Source organism: Orbicella franksi, chromosome 2 (genome assembly GCF_964199315.1).
Source record: "Orbicella franksi chromosome 2, jaOrbFran1.1, whole genome shotgun sequence".
Lineage (NCBI taxonomy): Eukaryota > Metazoa > Cnidaria > Anthozoa > Scleractinia > Merulinidae > Orbicella > Orbicella franksi.
Window position 1 is genome coordinate 24,250,297 of NC_138146.1, and position 18,852 is coordinate 24,269,148.

Consider the following 18,852-nt stretch of genomic DNA (forward strand, 5'->3'; position numbering starts at 1 on the left):
CTTGTGTTTGCACTTGTGCTTGTGGTTGCGTTTGTGTTTGCGCTTGTGCTTGTGCTTGTGCTTGTGCTTGTGCTTGTGTTTGCGCTTGTGCTTGTGTTTGCGCTTGTGCTTGCACTTGTGCTTGTGCTTGTGCTTGTGCTTGTGCTTGTGCTTGTGCTTGTGTTTGCACTTGTGCTTGTGCTTGTGCTTGTGCTTGTGCTTGTGTTTGTGCTTGTGCTTGTGCTTATGCTTGTGCTTGTGTTTGCGCTTGTGCTTGTGTTTGCGCTTGTGTTTGTGCTTGTGCTTGTGCTTGTGCTTGTGCTTGTGTTTGCACTTGTGCTTGTGCTTGTGTTTGCGCTTGTGTTTGTGCTTGTGCTTGTGCTTGTGTTTGTGCTTGTGCTTGTGCTTGCGCTTGTGTTTGCACTTTTACCTGGGCTTGTGGTTGCGTTTGTGTTTGCGCTTGTGCTTGTGCTTGTGCTTGTGTTTGCGCTTGTGCTTGTGTTTGCGCTTGTGTTTGTGCTTGTGCTTGTGCTTGTGCTTGCGCTTGTGCTTGTGTTTGCACTTGTGCTTGTGCTTGTGCTTGCGCTTGTGTTTGTGCTTGTGCTTGTGCTTGTGCTTGTGCTTGTGTTTGCACTTGTGCTTGTGCTTGTGTTTGTGCTTGTGCTTGTGCTTGTGCTTGTGCTTGTGCTTGCGCTTGTGCTTGTGTTTGCACTTGTGCTTGTGCTTGTGTTTGCGCTTGTGCTTGTGTTTGCGCTTGTGTTTGTGCTTGTGCTTGTGCTTGTGCTTGTGTTTGCACTTGTGCTTGTGCTTGTGTTTGCGCTTGTGTTTGTGCTTGTGCTTGTGCTTGTGCTTGTGCTTGCGCTTGTGCTTGTGTTTGCGCTTGTGTTTGTGCTTGTGTTTGTGCTTGTGCTTGTGCTTGTGCTTGTGCTTGCGCTTGTGCTTGTGTTTGCGCTTGTGCTTGTGTTTGCGCTTGTGCTTGTGTTTGCGCTTGTGCTTGTGCTTATGCTTTTGCTTGCGCTTGTGCTTGTGTTTGTGCTTGTGTTTGCGCTTGTGCTTGTGCTTGCGCTTGTGCTTGTGCTTGTGCTTGTGCTTGTGCTTGCGCTTGTGCTTGTGTTTGCGCTTGTGCTTGTGCTTATGCTTTTGCTTGCGCTTGTGCTTGTGTTTGTGCTTGTGCTTGTGCTTGTGCTTGTGTTTGCGCTTGTGCTTGTGCTTGTGCTTGTGCTTGTGCTTGCGCTTGTGCTTGTGTTTGCGCTTTTACTTGGGCTTGTGTTTGCGCTTGTGCTTGTGCTTGTGCTTGTGCTTGCGCTTGTGCTTGTGTTTACGCCTGTGCTTGTGCTTGTGCTTGTGCTTGCGCTTGTGCTTGTGTTTGTGCTTGTGCTTGTGCTTGTGCTTGTGCTTGCGCTTGTGTTTGCGCTTTTACTTGGGCTTGTGCTTGTGCTTGTGCTTGTGTTTGCGCTTGTGCTTGTGCTTGTGCTTGTGCTTGCGTTTGTGCTTGTGCTTGTGCTTGCGCTTGTGTTTGCACTTGTGTTTGTGTTTGCGCTTGTTCTTCCACTTGTGTTTGCGCTTGCATTTACGCTTGTGCTTGCGCTTGTGCTTGTGTTTGCACTTGTTCTTGCGCTTGCGCTTGCACTTGTGCTTGCGCTTGTGCTTGTGTTTGCGCTTGTGCTTGTGCTTGCGGCTTGTGCTTGCGGATATTTTGAGCAAAGAATTCAAGTCCATTTTAGTATCAAGTTAACTTTTCAATTTCACTCCTTGAAGTGTGCTTTCAGCTCCTTTCCCTTCTATTGAAGATAATCCCTTTCCAATTCGTATATTTCGAACCTGCCACGTGCGAAACTACTCAGAGACCATTTGAAGGGTTTCTTTTAAACATCCGCGACAATGTTCGAACCCTAATCCAAACACTCTGCTGGCAAGATATATTTGCGAGTGACATTCCTATGCAGGTCTTCTTTTCATGTATTTTCTAAACCAACCAACGACCTATTGGGAAAGTGCAGCCTAGAATTATTCTTAAGCCCGTAAGCACGCGAGAGTACTAACGGTTTGAGGTTGACAATTAATTAAGCGACACCATATTCCCGTAAGCATCACAATCAACAAGCTGAGATTTCATTGTTTTATACCGGACATTTGACTGGCGAGATTTGAAAATGTTGGAATCTATCGTTTCAGTTCTGCCATCTGATTGGTTTTCATTGTCTGGGCGGCCCCGGTTTCAGTAAAGGCACTGTAAATGGTTTCCCAGGGACCAAAAATTTAGTCATTTGTTATAAAGCACAACGAAGACGAGCGGTCGTGGAGGCGGTCGTCGCTCAAGTGCCGTCAACATGTATTCGCGGTTAACATTGCACTGTTACCCTCTGTCGTCAGAGATTTACGATGTTGCCCGCTCAGAGAAGTTTGGTGGGAGTTCAACCGAGTTCAACTTCTCGGCTACGCTTTTAAATAGCCAACTGGTCTGCCTCCCGCCAGTTGGGATTCTTAATCCAGTTATGTTTATTTGAATATTTACTTATCATTGTTTGTTTACATTGGTCCTGAAAAGCCCCAATGGGGAGTGGCCAATTACGTATACATACACACACACACACACATACATACATGTATTGTTAAATGTGACATGTCATGTGACCTCGAAGAATCATGAGAGAGCGCGCTGTAGGGGAGAAAATTCCAGCTATATGACAAGTGACCTTATGTTCTACGATACCATCGCCACATGGCAGTTTGGGAATAAAAGGGTCAAAAGTCTCCACACTAATACAGGAATGCGTCAAAAAAAATTTCAGAATTACAATCAAATTTAACACTGGAAAATGTGTCGAAGAAGAGATTAGTTCTTTATAAACGTTTATGAAGAGAAAGTATGAGGGAAATTTTTCCCACCCGTTGTTGTATTACAGGTGCCAGTAAGAACACTGAAATGAATGACATTCTAGCTTTCGGTTTGTATTGCACGGTTCTTTTTTTTTTTACTGTTTTCGTTTAAGGGTTTGAAGGTTTTTTTTTTTAGTCGACAACTCGTTGTGACAGAAAATATGGGAACCAAATCGATCGAATTCTTATAAAAAGCCCGTCCCAGGCCCTCATTTCATCAGTCCGTAGACAAAAAGGGATAAATATCTTAGCTTTGGATGTCTTGGCTGCCGCATATGCCATGGATCAACAATTTAGTAAAAATAAGTGGATTTAAGTTTCGCGTGATAGCGGTTTCCTTGTCTCCCTCGGTCGTGGTTTTGACAACTAACACTTGCCCTAATTCTCGCTATCGTGCGAAAACCGAATGATTATGATCCAACAAAAGTTAATCTGCAAGTGAATATATGAATGATATATTTGAACTGCGGTGAAAGAGACGAAGACATGACTGATCATCTCAGTTACATACAGATTTGAAGCAGCTGTCAAATTTAAGCCTGAAAAAAAAATTCAGGCTTGAACGGGGCTCGAACCCATGACCTCTGCGATACCAGTGCAGTGCTCCACCAACTGAGCTATCAAGCCAAGTGGGAGCTTCGCCGTAGATGGCGAAGAATGCAAGTGAATATATGAAATATCATATATTTGAACTGCGGAGAAAGAGATGAAGACATGATTGATCATCGCAGTTATATACACAACTTAGCAGTTGTGAAATTGAAGTCTGAACGGGATTCGAACCAACGACCTATGACTTTTTTTCAGGCTTTAATTTCACATCAGCTTAAGTTATGTATATAACTGCGACGATCAATCATGTCTTCAAAAGTTAATCTATAGTGAAAAGGCTTTTCTGTTACAAAAGAAATAATGTTTTTTTTTTATTAGATCACACATTTCAACGTCGCTTGGAAGATCTCAGTGAAGATGTTATCCGTCAACTCAAGTCAAGACTACAAGGCGACCACGGTGCTACGAGACTTATTTATCAATCATTTAGAGTCCCTTTTCAGGGATCGATGAATATTTTCAAATTATTTCCTGACACTCCTGTGAAGTTATTTGTAGACGTTCTTGAGGCTTTACAGCTGTATGATCTAGTAGATTTGCTGTCGGAGATACCGCAACCTGTCAGATCGGGACGGCCCGCTCTTCCTTTACAAGAGATAGAGAAACTGAGGAAAACTACTGATCCTCGTCCCACAACCTATCATAGTAATGTTGCTGTTCTGATTATTACTGGCGAAAAGAATTCTTTTTCAGAAGGGATTGAGAGGTTTTTTAAAGGTTTCGGCTCAAAGAGCGATGTAACTGTATTTGAATGGAAAAGACTAGCATACGGAGAGTTGAAATCACGGCTATCACGGCCAGAAAGACTGGATGAAAGAGAGAGGCAAAGGAGGATACAGGAGATACGGAAAGAGATGGAGATCAATGAGACCGCTGTGTCAGCGGTCATAGAAAGGTGGATACACAACCAAGGTTGGTGATAATGGAAATAAAATATTTTCTACTTTATATCAACCTGACCTTGCCTCTAACGTGATTTCGTTATATTTGACTAACATCAATATATTTACTGAGTTTCCATTTCTTTCATCCCAACATAAATCCGATGGTGTTTAGTTCTGTGAACAAAGAGGGTGGAGTACAGGTGTAAAATTCTTAGTGGTTATTAGCCTGCGTAGCTTGGCTGTTTTTAAGCAATTTAAGAGGTGCCCTCTGTAATTTTCAACTATGGCCATTTGGACCAGAAAAAATCAAATTCTTCAAACTTTCTCAGATGAATGGTCTAGATAAGTGATTCACAAAAATATAACTTTCAGTTCAATTCGATTCGTATTTTAGCGCTGGGGCCACCATCTTGGTTTTGCCCCTCTGAGAGGGCTTTCAGCGGCCATTTTAGGGCACATTTTTAACAATTTGCCATACAAAGAAAACGATCTAAATCCGGGTAAAAACCCTTTATTCGAGACAAGCAAATGTTTCTTGTTACATTGAGAGGCTGTTTTGGCAATTTGATCATCACCTGATTTTTCTACAGAATTTTAAATTTCTTCCCTTTCGGACTACTGATGAAGCGCCACAAAAAAGGCGAAGTTTAAAGGAAAATATCGCCAAAAGTACATCACTCGAGATCCCAAAACTACCCTCCACTTAAAGAGCAATGTCTCACCTGTAAAAACATGCAATAAAATTTTGGGGCAGTTAAAACTGTAAAATGTTAGAAGAAGAAGTTTAAGCTGTGCTTTTGTCAACAAAGACCGCCGTCCTAATTAGCATAATAACATGAAAATAACGATGCACAGAGAAAATAATGATACATTCCACTTACCTCGCGACATGTCGACAACTGGATGTTCCACGATGCCTCATGTTATATTTCCAGTACGTTTCAGCCACATTTTTCAACTCTCCGAAGCCCGCTTCATAACATCTATCAATATTATTTGTCTTTTGCCTCATAAGCTGCCGTTTACAAGAAGTTTAACAGTTTGCTGAGATCCTAACTGACCCAGAAGTTTGTTAGCAGCCTTTAAAATCCTCCTTTTAATCGAGGATTCTCATCAAGAACTCGTTTAAGCTCAGTTCTGTTTTGATCTGTTATGCACTTGCCATTATTCCACAGATTTGCGTTACATTTGACAAATGCGCATTCCAACGGGTAGGGGTAGGGTGGGTGGGGGGAGGTCGTGTATTAAAAAAAAAAAAAGAAAAAAGAAAACGATAGACAGTATCAGGTCAAAAGATTATGATCTGTGTATCTTGATCAGCTTTATCAGTTCATCATTGAGGCCAGTGACGCCCTATTAGGGGTTTTCAGGATACTGGATATTTGGGTAAAAAGTTAATAGGATGCAAGAAATTTAGGAGAAAAATTAATGCAGTAGAGCATGTTTAGATGAGATAAAGCGGGACAGTTGTGTCTTTCGCTGCCGGAAGTGCCATCAAATTTTGCAAGAGACAACAGACTGACGAATAGTGCGCATGGTAGAGCATGTTTAGATCAGATAAAACAGGACATTAATTGAGTAGGAAATCGTTGAGCTGGATTTAACAGGATACAAGATATTTAGGACAAAAATTAACAGGATAAGGGATACACTGACACCCCCCCCCCACAATGGGGCCTCAACAATGGTCAGCTATTTAGGATGAAATTAATGTATGTCAACTGCTATAAACATTTATTCTGGACTCTTAGTACTTATATCACGGTGGAATATGAAAGTTTTGTATCAGATTTTAGGGGTTTTAAGGTTAGGTAACGCAGCTCCTTGTTAGTAATTTCGAAGCCCACACTTGTTACACTGAATCGATAGATAAAGACGAGGCTGGAGAAATAAACAGAGAATGAAATGTGTCCCGAATTCTGTACTGTTTAACACGAATTTCTTACATGGCAACCTTTGTGTCTGCAAAGAGATCGAGGCACAACATTCCACACTATATTTGTAAACAACTATCCTAATCTCATTGACAGCCATTAGTTTTTGACGAGAATTTTCATTTATTACCAATAGAATACGGATAGAACTCCAATAAAAAGCCTCTTCCTTGTGTTTTTTTTGTTCAGCATTATACTTGTGTCTTTCGCTGCCCGAAATGCCATCAAATGCTGCGAAAGGCAACAGACTGACAAGCAGTGCGCAAGAAAAGTTTTTCTCAGGTCAGGAAACGACCATAAAAGTCGAAGCAATTACAGTAAATAACTGTAGCACAAAAGATGAGGTGCTCAAAAGGTGAGGCCAGAATTAGGCGGTTCACCTGTGATGAGTTCTTGACTCCTTGCCACGTTCAATCCTTCCTCTCGAGAATGGCTTCAAAGCTTAGAAACAGACAGGAGAAGGTCCTCCAAGAAGACACAACAACCGCTGAGAATCAAGCTGCAGATATTTTTGACAAGTGTCAGTTAATTCATCCAAGTGCTTATGACTCATTCAACTTGTGTGCCTTAAACACATGTATAATGTCTTTAAAAAGCTGAGCGTCAACATTAGTGCTTCGCTTGATAGATGTGGGTATTTTAAAGCGCCCTGCATAGGGTTGAAAACTAGTCCTGTGCAGACATGCAGCTGTGCTCCATCACAGAACTGAACGACATTAGCGGCTGTGGGGTGCCTCAGGCTCATAACGAATGGTGCCTACAAAATACAAACGTGTTTCTGCCAGATAAATAAAACGTGGAAAAAGTAGATCTTAGCCAGGGTTATTAGAATCCACAAAGAAAACTGGGGGTAGTCATCAATTTTTCCGAGATAATTAGCTACTGCTGACGGTAGCATTTTTCTGAAAAAAAGGTAAAGATATTTCTTCACAGATTCTCCTAAGGTTCGCCTTTACATGCAGAAAACTAAACATATTAAAAAACATCTTTAAACTACGTGGTAAGTGGTAACATAAAAACCACTTTTGATATGTATTTAATAACAGAATCGTCGCAACAGCACTCCTCTGGCTTAGCCAAAATACAGTCTACATAACTTTTCCTCACAGCAAAAAACTAATGCATTGTCGAATAGGCTTGCCACTTCCAATTCATACCATAAAATAGCTGTAATCACCCCTTTGTTAAAAGTTAAAGGAGTTGTTTCATCCTTCGAAAACTTTGTCAGTGTCCGTTAGTTTTTTTCCTGTTACTTTCCAAGTAAGTTAAACATTGACGTCTCTCGCAGTTGTTTTGCGTGCGCATTATGCCATCTACAGTCGAATTTCAGTATGATTTTTTTCTACAGATACGATAAAAGGTAGTTTTTCAGCTGGAAGCTGTTCACAGTTAGTGCTTAGCGATATGCTGCTTTTCTGGTGATCCCGGTTTTAGTGTAGGTTCGTAATTTTAGTGCGAAATTTGTTTCAGCCACAATAGGATTTTTTTTAAGTCGCACGCTTGGTAGGGTAGTTAATTACGTCACTAGTTCCAACCCAAGCGCGCGCCTGGCGTTTAAACCATGCCTAAAAAAGAAGGTACCGTCCTTAACTGCCCTTCAGTAATTTTCTGAGCATTTTCTTTTCTGATGGAAAAGTGACACGGCTAAGAAAATGTAAGAAGTTACAATAAAACGTCGCTTATCATTACTTCCTGCGCACTATTCGTCAGTCTGTTGTCTTTTGGAAAATTTGATGGCACTTCCGGCAGCGAAAGACACAACTGTCCCGCTTTATCTCATCTAAACATGCTCTACCGCATTAATTTTTCTCCTAAATTTCTTGCATCCTGTTAATTTTTTACCCAAATATCCAGTATCCTGAAAACCCCTAATAGGGCGTCACTGGCCTCAATGATGAACTGATAAAGCTGATCAAGATACACAGATCATAATCTTTTGACTTGGTACTGTCTATCGTTTTCTTTTTTTCTTTTTTTTTTTTAATACAAGAACCCCCCCCCCCCCTACCCTGCAAAAATAACCTAGAAAATACCTGCAAGCAGAAGCTCATGTTCAAATCATTCTGGGAAAGCCAGTAACTAGTTTAGCCACAGAAATGCGTAAAATGGCTTTAATGTCGGTTACATTTTCACTTCCTACCCACCCTACCCCTACCCGTTGGAATGCGCATTTCTCAAATGTAACGCAATCAGTGGAATGATGGCGGGTGCACAACAGATCAAAACAGAACTGAGCTTAAACGAGTTCTTGATGAGAATCCTCGATTAAGAGGAGGATTTTAAAGGCTGCTAACAAACTTCTGGGACAGTTAGGATCTCAGCAAATTGTTAAACTTCTTGTAAACAGCGGCTTATGAGGCGAAAGACAAATAATATTGATAGATGTTATGAAGCGGGCCTCGGAGAGTTGAAATCTGCTTAACCATGGCGATGTCTGAGAGTGATTTCGTACACTAATCACCGAAAATGCGGCTGAAACAGACTGGAAATATAACATGAGGCATCGTGGAACATCCAGTTGTCGACATGTCGCGAGGTAAGTGGAATATATCATTATTTTCTCTGTGCATCGTTATTTTCACGTTATTATGCTAATTAGGACGGCGGTCTTTGTTGACAAAAACACAGCTTAAACTTCTTCTTCTAACATTTTACAGTTTTAACTGCCCCAAAATTTTATTGCATGTTTTTACAGGTGAGACATTGCTCTTCAAGTGGAGGGTAGTTTTGGGATCTCAAGTGATGTACTTTTGGCGATATTTTCCTTTAAACTTCGCCTTTTTTGTGGCGCTTCATCAGTAGTCCGAAAGGGAAGAAATTTAAAATTCTGTAGAAAAATCAGGTGATGATCAAATTGCCAAAACAGCCTCTCGATGTAACAAGAAACATTTGCTTGTCTCGAATAAAGGGTTTTTACCCGGATTTAGATCGTTTTCTTTGTATGGCAAATTGTTAAAAGTGTGCCCTAAAATGGCCGCTGAAAGCCCTCTCAGAGGGGCAAAACCAAGATGGTGGCGCCAGCGCTAAAATACGAATCGAATTGAACTGAAAGTTATATTTTTGTGAATCACTTATCTAGACCATTCATCTGAGAAAGTTTGAGGAATTTGATTTTTTCTGGTCCAAATGGCCATAGTTGAAAATTACAGAGGGCGCCTCTTAAGCGCGCTAAGGTAACGAGCGCCAAAGCCGCGTTAACGAGCGGCGAACCGCCAAGCTACGCAGGCTAAGTGGTTATAAATTGGTAATATTCTAGCAAGTGTTGGAGAATAAACGAGCAAGAGCTGTACAGTCTGGAATTGGGATGGATTATCATTCTTAGGGATAAAATAAATAAACAATTATTGGAGGGGTTTTTGTGATATTCGGAATGATCGAGGTCGAGGTAAGTGTTATCAGCCTCAGCCTTCGGCTTCGGCTGATAACACTAACCAAGACCTTGATTATTTTGGGTTTCACAAAAAATGAATCTAATAATTGTTTTATTATACATTGTTTTAAAGAAAATAACGGCAAACGGATTATTGCACCGAACACAGTTTATTTTCGACAAACCATGTTCTTACTTCGCTGTCCGTGAACTTGACAGTTCTCTTGGAAATCATGCATCGCGCGCGTAACCTACAGATTATTCACTAATATGGTAGCAAATTAGTGAATAATCTGTAGGTTGCGCCGTTTCCCAGAATTAACTGTAGGCTTTCAGCCAATGAGAAGACAGATGGTGACTAAAATGTATAATAATAGCCGATATTTGAGATGGGCGAAGACAAAAACAACGATACCAATGTCCAACTTTCGTTTAAAAGAAAACTTTCCAAGCTTTTGCGCTAGCCTGGCGTGTTCCTCACTTTTTAGTAACATTTCTCATCTGTCTGAAGAGCGTCGTGCCTTTGCAGTCATTTACTCCCCATCTCCGGTTACCCACCTAATGTAATCAATAAGGACATATTTATCATGACATGAAATGTTTTTGAAAATGTCGATTTCCCCGTGCTCACGGAAGCTTGTACCGAGCGCGTGTGGGCAGTTTTTTCCGACCTGCTCACATTAACCCGTCCGATCCTACAAAAATGCCCGCTAATCTCCCTATGTTGTTTTCTTTACATTTAGCACTGCGGTACCATCGTAACAGTACTAAGAAAGACAGCTGATCTTTGTTCTTTTTGTACCATTTTTCTTTAGGAAACTATTCATTGTTTGCCTTGTTTGTACCCGAGACGGTCACGACGTTTGGGGTTATCGATTTTATTGGAGGGCCAATGAAAAGACTGGTGTCCGAAATTCCAGACAAAATTAAATTTGTTATGGAGAGCTGGAACCGAATCAGTATCCCAGAAGCTTCAGAGAGCCTCGTGTTAATTGGCGAATTCAGGATCCTTGAACGTCTGATGCTGGATATTCTTAACAAGCGCTGGCAGACGCTGGACCTGATATCAATGATGGAAGAGTTAAAAAGGTCTGTCAATGAAGAGTCTAACAGGACTGATAATCGGCAGGAACAGTTAAACCCGGTATTAGTAGAAGACAGTTTGTCGTCTCGTCCAAGATTTCAAAAAGAGGAGGATCTGACTGACAGTGCGTAAGTTAATTGTCTTACATACATACATACATACATACATACATACATACATACATACATACATACATACATACATACATACATACATACATACATACATACATACATACATACATACATACATACATACATACGTACGTACGTACGTACGTACGTACGTACGTACGTACGTACGTACGTACGTACATACATTCTTTATTCAAGACGCAAAGTTACAAAAGTATATATAAGATAAAAAAGAAAAGGCGTCTCGAAAAGGAAGTTGTGAGGTAAACCCTATGTAAAAACTCCCTAAAATAATACGAGAAATACAGAAAATATATAAAAACAAGGATCCTTAATTAAACATTCAGATACAATTTGAGCTTGGATCGGAATAGCTGGAAGCTATCAGCTTCCACTAAGTCTCTTGGTAAAGTCTTGATAGTTCTATATCTCACACAGCTCCAAGTGATCTTATTGGTGGAAATTTCCTGGTTTTCAAGAAGCAAGAAAAAAAGAACCAAACAAAATATCGTGGATAACTTTGAGTGTAGAGTTATAAAACCGTTCGTCGTTCAGATAAATAGCCTTATAAGGTAAGATACATCATTTACAGGAAAAGGTGTGGGTAGTTAACTTTCTTAACTCTTTCGTCTGCCTGACCGACAGACACCGTGTCGGTCTAACTTGCGGTCATAAAGACTCGATGCCAAAGGTCTGAAAATCACCTTCACTCTTCCTCCTGCTTTCAGCACCTCTGGGTCCGTTATTGAGTGCTTGGTTCTGACATGAAACAAACACTCGAAATATTTTTAACGATAAATGCAGAAATTCTCGCGCGCTCATTGGCTAATTTTCATTGTCATTAAGCAGACAAACACATGAATTTATAATTTATGCGATGCGGCAACGAGCGAGAGCGGACAATTTGACAGTTTGTTATCGTAAAAAATAAATTGACGTCAGTTTTTCATGCGTCTGTCCTGTTATTGACAATGAATTTCGTCATAACATTGTCCAAGTTGTCTGCGGATCCACTCGGCTATCGCCTCTTGGCTCCACAGCTACTTTGACAGTGTTATGATGTAATTCATGATCAATAACAAGACAGACGCCTCAAGAACTGACGTCAATTTGTTAAACTTTTCGTGGAATTATACTTGGTCACAAACTCACGATTGACTGTAAAACAGACGATGAAAGGCGCAGAATCGTTTTCTTGTATCCAGGATTTTGAAAAGTTTTTATTACAGGTAAATGATGTGATTTTCTAGCCGTTAGTGTATATGTTCGAGTTAAGTCTAGACGTGGCCAATGATACCTTGGCGGTGTAGAAGGGTATGAATGGAGTCACGGTTTAACTGATAGCTGAGTCCACACTACTTCGGAGAAATTTGAAAACGATGTTTTCACTCTGAAAACGCATCAAATGTTTTCCGTCCACTCACACTACCCCGGAGAAATTTAAAATCACTGGTCATTTTGGATTTGCGTTTGAGGAAAACTCGGTCAGGGGAATCATATGATCGTGTCGTGATCGTTTTTGAAAAGCTCCGTTTTCAAAATGTTTTACTTTAACACTAAAACAAAAACCTTGATTTTCACATTCTTCCGGATTGAGAAGCGTTTTGAAAAGCTCCGTTTTGGTGACGGATTAGTGTGGACTGTACGCCTAACTGTAGAAATAAAGCTGCATTTTCAAATATCTCCGGCGTAGTGTGGACGAGGCCTAATGTAATGCACGGTACATTGTATTTTTTCTTGTGCGGCAACAGACTAGTGATGCCGGTGTTTGATATGACTCGGAACACGCCTTTGAAATGACATTGTCCCGGATGATCGTGTTTTATTTACTACTGCTGTGAGTTTGCTAATATTACAAAATAAAGAAGAAAACGCCAAGGATGATGAAACGAAAACAAACAGAAACAAACAAACAAACAAACAAACAAACAAACCAACCAAAACAAAATTTTCCACCAGCATGTCAATTTTGATCTCTTGCCATCCTGTCACAAAATGAAAATGATGAACGGCTATCCACTTCCACACTTGTAATGCTGCACTTTTCCCCCCAAAAGCTTGTTTTTTTCAATTTTACTGTGTAGGATCTTTTTATCCAATTTATTCGTATCATTGGTAGCATTTGGCAATATGATATCGATATTAAAAAAGGCCAACTTTCGATAATCAAGAGGGACACTGTGCCTTTAATTGTCAATTTTAGGTCCAGTATCACAAAATTTAGTTAGTTAGTTATTTGTTCTATTTCATTTAGTTAATTATTTGCTGTTAGTCGCATGGAGTTGAGAAAAGCGCCCTTTAAAAATGTAAATATTATTATTATTACAGTGGTATTAAAATAATACTTCGTTCACTTGAAGCGATTGACAAAACATAAGCTTCGTTCTCTAAACTGTCACTTAATTAATCAAGTATGCTAGAGAAATACACTCAGAGTTGAAAGATAGGAAACTTTAGATAATTTCTCTTTGAATAAAATCTCCATTGTATCTATTTATGCATTTTTACTAAAAAGTGACCTGCCGGAGGAAAACAAAATAGACAAAAAAACAAAGCACGGATCACAAGTTCCGGATATATTGCCCGCACTAGCCTGCGTAACAAGCGTTCCCGCATGAGGCGGACGTGGGCTGCGCGAAGGCGTTTTTCGCATTCGGGCCGCGCGAAAAATGGGAAGGAGCAAAAAGGTGGAAGGAGGGGGGTGGGGGAGGGGAGCGAAGGGAACGCTTACCCGCAAACCCTTCGATTCTGAAAAACGCCCACCGACCGCCCATCGACCAGGGTGCCCATCGACTTTTCACGGTTGATTTCACTCAGTGATTGACAGTCTGTCACTGAGTAAGCCAATTACAGATTACCGGATGTAAAATTTTACTTCCTTCAAAACAAATACTCCATGTGAGTTGTCAAACCCGGGAAAATTTAAGATGTCGAAGACCCGAGAGCGAGAAACTCCAAGCGAACGCTGCAGAATTTGTCGGTGTTCTTTCAAGGTTAAATTCGGAACAGCATCTCAACCTGGTAAACCTGGCTATATCTCGTCAGAAAATCTTTTCAAACCATCAAAACGAAAAGATACACGAGGAGAAATCCTTGCCGACACTTGCAGAGCGGTTGGAGTCGAAGTAGTGGAAGACAACGAACTATTTCAGACCGTGTATGTAATCCTTGCGCTCGCAAAATAAGGAATTTGGGAACACTATACCAGCTCGTACTGAGTTCAATGGGCAGTGAGGCTGCTGCTTGCAAAACTCCACCAAAACAGAGGATTAACGCATCCAAGCGGCTGCTCGAAACTCCGCCGGGCAGCAGTCCTTGTCGCAAGTCTGTTCGTGCCAACTCTGCTAAAGCTTCTCGCAACTCTTTATTTGCAAGAACAGCTGAACAGTCCCAGCAAGCCTTAAAGGAGTGCATTGATTCGAACTTGAACATCGATGATTTACCAACCGATGGGACACTTCAAGTTAAAGTAGTGATCGTTGATAGTACCGGCAAACCGACAACGAGAATTCCCCAGGAGGAAGAAAGTAAACAAATAGTGCGACAATTGTGTAACAAAAATTGGCAAGCAACCGCAAATACCACACGTACACTTATTAAGTCAAAAGACGTTTATTTACAAGGACTCGCATGTTTCATAATGAAATCACTTGGTTTATTTACTGTCAAAATAGTAGCAAGTGGGGTAAACAATATTAAATGCGATTTTAAAGCGGCGATCAAGCTTACCTCAGCCCCGTCCAAGTTTCTGCTGTATGACTTTCGTCTACAATACACGCAGCCATATTTTCGTGAAATAACGAATCTTTTGTTTTTAGAGCTTCGAGAAAGCGCTTATCCATGGCGGCTTCAGCTGAAGCATAAATAACCTTGAACTTCCCTTGATGAATATCGTCCAAGCAGTTCAGTTTTTCACTTTAAATCGCATTACATCTTTGCCGTTAAAAAGATGGCGCATTGCACTTTCTTGTTCTTTTTTCAACGAAAAAGCCATCTCGGTTTCGTTGAGCTTCAACAAAACTTCGCTCAAACACGATTCAAAATCTTCCACACATTCCGCTATTTTGATCTCTTTGATCCCAAGTTAGCGTAACAATTTGACACCTACATGTCAAACCTATCAATCAAATATACCACGCCGCACCAATCAGAAGCCCCGTTCGTGGGCGAACGGGTTTTTCAGAATCGAGGGGTTTGCGGGCAAGCGTTCCCTTCGCTCTCCTCCCCTACCCCCGCTCCTTCCACCTTTTTGCTCCTTCCCATTTTTCGCGCGGCCCGAATGCGAGAAACTCCTTCGCGCGGCCCACGTTCGCCTCGTGCGGGAACGCTTGCTATTCAGGCTATGCCCCCACTGGCCACCACTAACAAGAAGTGAAATACTGTCATTTGCAGTGCTTAATGATTCCTTGGCTCTTCAATGTGACTTCTTTAACATTTCTCGTCTGGTTTGCTACTTTGGCAGTCACTGACGTATTTAGAACTTACTGAAGCGAGTGTTATCTACAATCCAAACCAGTAAGCTTGAATAGCTGTAATAGGAACCTTGACAAAACAAAGTTTAATGTAATTTTGTACCCTAAACCTCCTCAAACAACGACCAAATTATCGAAAACTCAAGGGTTTTTTGTTTTGTTTTTACAACTGATTAAACAGGAAAATAATTGATCACACCTGCGAAAGGTTCTCATGGCGGACTCTGAACAAGCTGCAAGTTCATTTCCTTTCTGTTTCTGAAGTTTGAAAATGAACGCTCTTTCTTATGTAAAAACAACATCATAAAGTGTCCATCAAGGTTTAGAGCAGCCATGTATTCATGTCATCTTGAAGGGTTAAATGTTCCCTAAAACACATCAGAGCTAGGTCGTCAACAACAATAGTACGTTTAATTTCTTCACAAATAGCCATTCTTCACTCGGGGTGAGTGTTGCGATAGTAGTGATAAAAATGGTGGTCTAAAGCCTCCGAAAAACGCCCTCGAACGCGCACATCTGTCTCTTCGTCAGGGTCTGTTTTTTTCCGTGGAAGCGCATTTATTACCATTTGCTTTCCTTTGAACTTCAAACGTGGCGATGTGAGACGTTATATCAGTGTATCCAGTCTATTTAGGATCGAATTTTTTTCCCCATTAAAATCTCTCAGTTTTAACATTTTATCTCTTGCCGTGAATGAGCGCAACTGATCCAGGCTTTGTCCGAAGGAAAGCAGCTCGTCGTAGGACATTTGACCATCACCGTGTGCATACGCCTTACACGGTTTCAGCAGTCTGCGAAGTAACTGCACAGGTCGTAGGAGCATCTTGGCAGCAATGGGTTTATCTTAAATAATCGCGTTTTTAGGGGAATCACCTTCGTGGCATAGTGATCCAATTGGGTATGCGCCAGAATAAACGTATGTTTCATCTCGTCTTTGTACGTCCTTAGCACCCTTCCATCTTTTGAGAGAGTAAGGTCCTTGCTTTGCAGCGGATTGTAATGGTGGAAAATTAATGTCGATTGCCACATAGAAAGCCTCTTCAAAACTTTTGTATAAAGGATTTAAAACAAAGAAACAAACTCCTCCAACCGCCAAAAGGAAGTTGAAGGACAAATATCCAGAGGTTATAGAAGACTGGAAAAAAATTTATTCTTTACCATTCACTGTCACACTTGAAACAAAAATTAGAGAGTTCCAATATAAATTATTAAACGATATAATTTTCACAAATGAGAGGTTATTCCGTTTTAAAATGATTGAATCACCAATGTGCACCTTTTGTTTGAAAGAGGTCGAGTCCCTCGAACATTTGCTCTTTTATTGTGATACAACAAAAGACTTCTGGCGGGCTTTTTCTTCTTGGCTTTCAAACCAGAATGTATCTTTGGACACTTTGACATTTGAAAATATATTGTTTGGAGTGTTCAACAACAACGAAGACTTTATTATCCTGAATCACTTGATACTGCTAGGAAAGTTTTTTATTTATAAATGTAAATTAAATAAAATTAAACCAACATTAACAATATTTTTAGCAAAGACAAAAACCGTTTATTACATTGAAAAAAAAATAGCTACCAAAAATAACCAACTTTATAAACATTACAAAAAGTGGGAAAAACTAATGCCATCTCTTAATAATAGTTGAGCTTAATTTGTAATTTCTCCTTCTCAGCATGTCACTAACTTACTTTCTTTTTTTTTTTTTTTTTTTTCTCTCTGTATTTGGGTAGCTGCACTATTGTAAACAACGCATTGTATATTCTTTAGGTATAATTAGGCTACGATTAGTAATTATAATTTGTTGTATGTAATCTATTGTAGTTATGACGTATTGTAAGTATTGTAACTAGTGTTATGTCTTGTGTTGTATTGTATGTATTATAACCCAAAATGTTGAAAAAAAATAAAAATTACAAAAAAAACAAAAAAAACATAGGATTTGTCGTTTTTCTGTTCTTTCTCGCGAAGAGGTAAAGCCGTTTGACTGCCTATCAAGACGAGGAAGCTTTAAAACAAACTCAGCGGCGAATTGCCATCTTCACTGTTCAGTGATTTGAGCAATGTTACATAAAAAGAGCCTCATTTCGCCTGTTATTGTGTGGCATTCCTTTGGGCGTCGCCTTTCTGAAATAAATATAATCAGAATCATCTAACACGTCCTGCTGTCCTTGCAGTCTTACCGTTACATTAAAATACTGAACAGTTGAACGTTTTATTCACTGATTAATAAAAAAAAACTGCAGGGGTGTTGGAAGGCGACGATTTCGGGGGCTGGGCATTTGCCCTTTTTCCTCGTCCCCACCCCGGGGCTTTTAGACAGCTTATGTGTCCCCACCCCGGGGAATTTGCCCATTTTTTCACAAAAATGCTAATGCCCGGGAGTTAGCCCGGGGGGGGGGGGGGAGGGGAGGGATGGGCACTGCTGGAATTGACTGACGCATTACAGGAGAAATTGTCACCTTCAAAAATGTATTCACACGGAACCTCGAGACCAGGTATACCACGGACATTTTATGGGCATTTTTGTCGTATTTATCATTAAAATTGTTGTCAATAAATGTAAATTGAGTGCTTACCACTTAAAAACGTTGTTCATTAGCTTCCAGTAGAATTTTACTGCATCTCCCTGAAAGTACACCACGGACAATTTATGGGCCCTTTTTAGCGTGTTTATTGCGTTGCTGTTACTCGTTATTGTCAGTAAAACGTAAATTGAGTGATTATTTGCACATAAAAATGCTATTTATTGACTTCCAGGGGAGTTTAAAGGAAACCTTTGTACAGCGGCCAACCTGTATATAACGGTCACCTGGCCATTTCCAAAGGGTGACCATCATATATAGGTTTAGACCAATTTCGATTTATTAAAATTCAGCTTAACACAATAGACCTCGGCACGAATCTCTGGGGAAGAAACCCCACAAACTCTGTAGTTATTCCCCAAAGGCTCGTATTGAGGTCTATTGTTTAAGGCTAAATTTATCGCTGAGGAGATGATGGACTAACAAAGTGTGTGAGGCTTCTTCGATATATCCATGATTGGTTGCTCAGAAAATCCATTTCAAAGTTGAACAAAAGAAAATTTGCCGACTGCTGTTACTCGATGGGACGTCGATCACAAGAAAAACATTTCGATTTTCGTAAAACGTAAAAGCCTCACAAAATGCTTTAATGGCCAAATTTCGTTAAATTTCGATGAATCTACATACGCTATTTTTCATTTCAATAGAGGCAATTTGGGTCAGATTTAAGAACGAAAATGGGGAACGATTCGTGGTAGACCTAAGACAACCAGGCGTTGAACGGTTAAGAGTGAATGGCGGAGATTTGGCTTTACCTCGTGGACGCATATTGAAAATGTGGCGAGAGACCGTGTAAGGTGGAGAGAGCCCCCTTGCTTCCCCACCCCCTTCCCCCCGAGGTGTTAGAAGAATGATGATGAATTCACACATAAAAAAACTTTGATTTTTTTGGCCTCGAAAGAAATTCGCAGATTTCG

General features: G+C 40.5%; 2 protein-coding genes across 3 annotated transcripts in view; both read left to right on the forward strand.

Moving 5' to 3' along the window:
- LOC145478802 (uncharacterized) overlaps positions 1-18,852 on the forward strand; it is a 210,952-nt gene that overhangs the window by 143,181 nt on the left and 48,919 nt on the right. The window lies entirely within an intron of this gene.
- LOC145478800 (uncharacterized) overlaps positions 1-18,852 on the forward strand; it is an 83,981-nt gene that overhangs the window by 28,345 nt on the left and 36,784 nt on the right. The window contains exons 6-8 of one of the 2 annotated variants that reach the window (XM_081456972.1): positions 3,790-4,383; positions 10,475-10,871; positions 11,606-13,374. The exons of the other annotated variant lie outside the window; for it this stretch is intronic. Coding sequence (XP_081313098.1) covers positions 3,790-4,383; positions 10,475-10,871; positions 11,606-11,645 — 1,031 coding nt within the window. The 3' untranslated portion in view covers positions 11,646-13,374. Of the gene's footprint in view, positions 1-3,789; positions 4,384-10,474; positions 10,872-11,605; positions 13,375-18,852 lie in introns of those variants that run through there. 2 annotated transcript variants of the gene reach the window in all.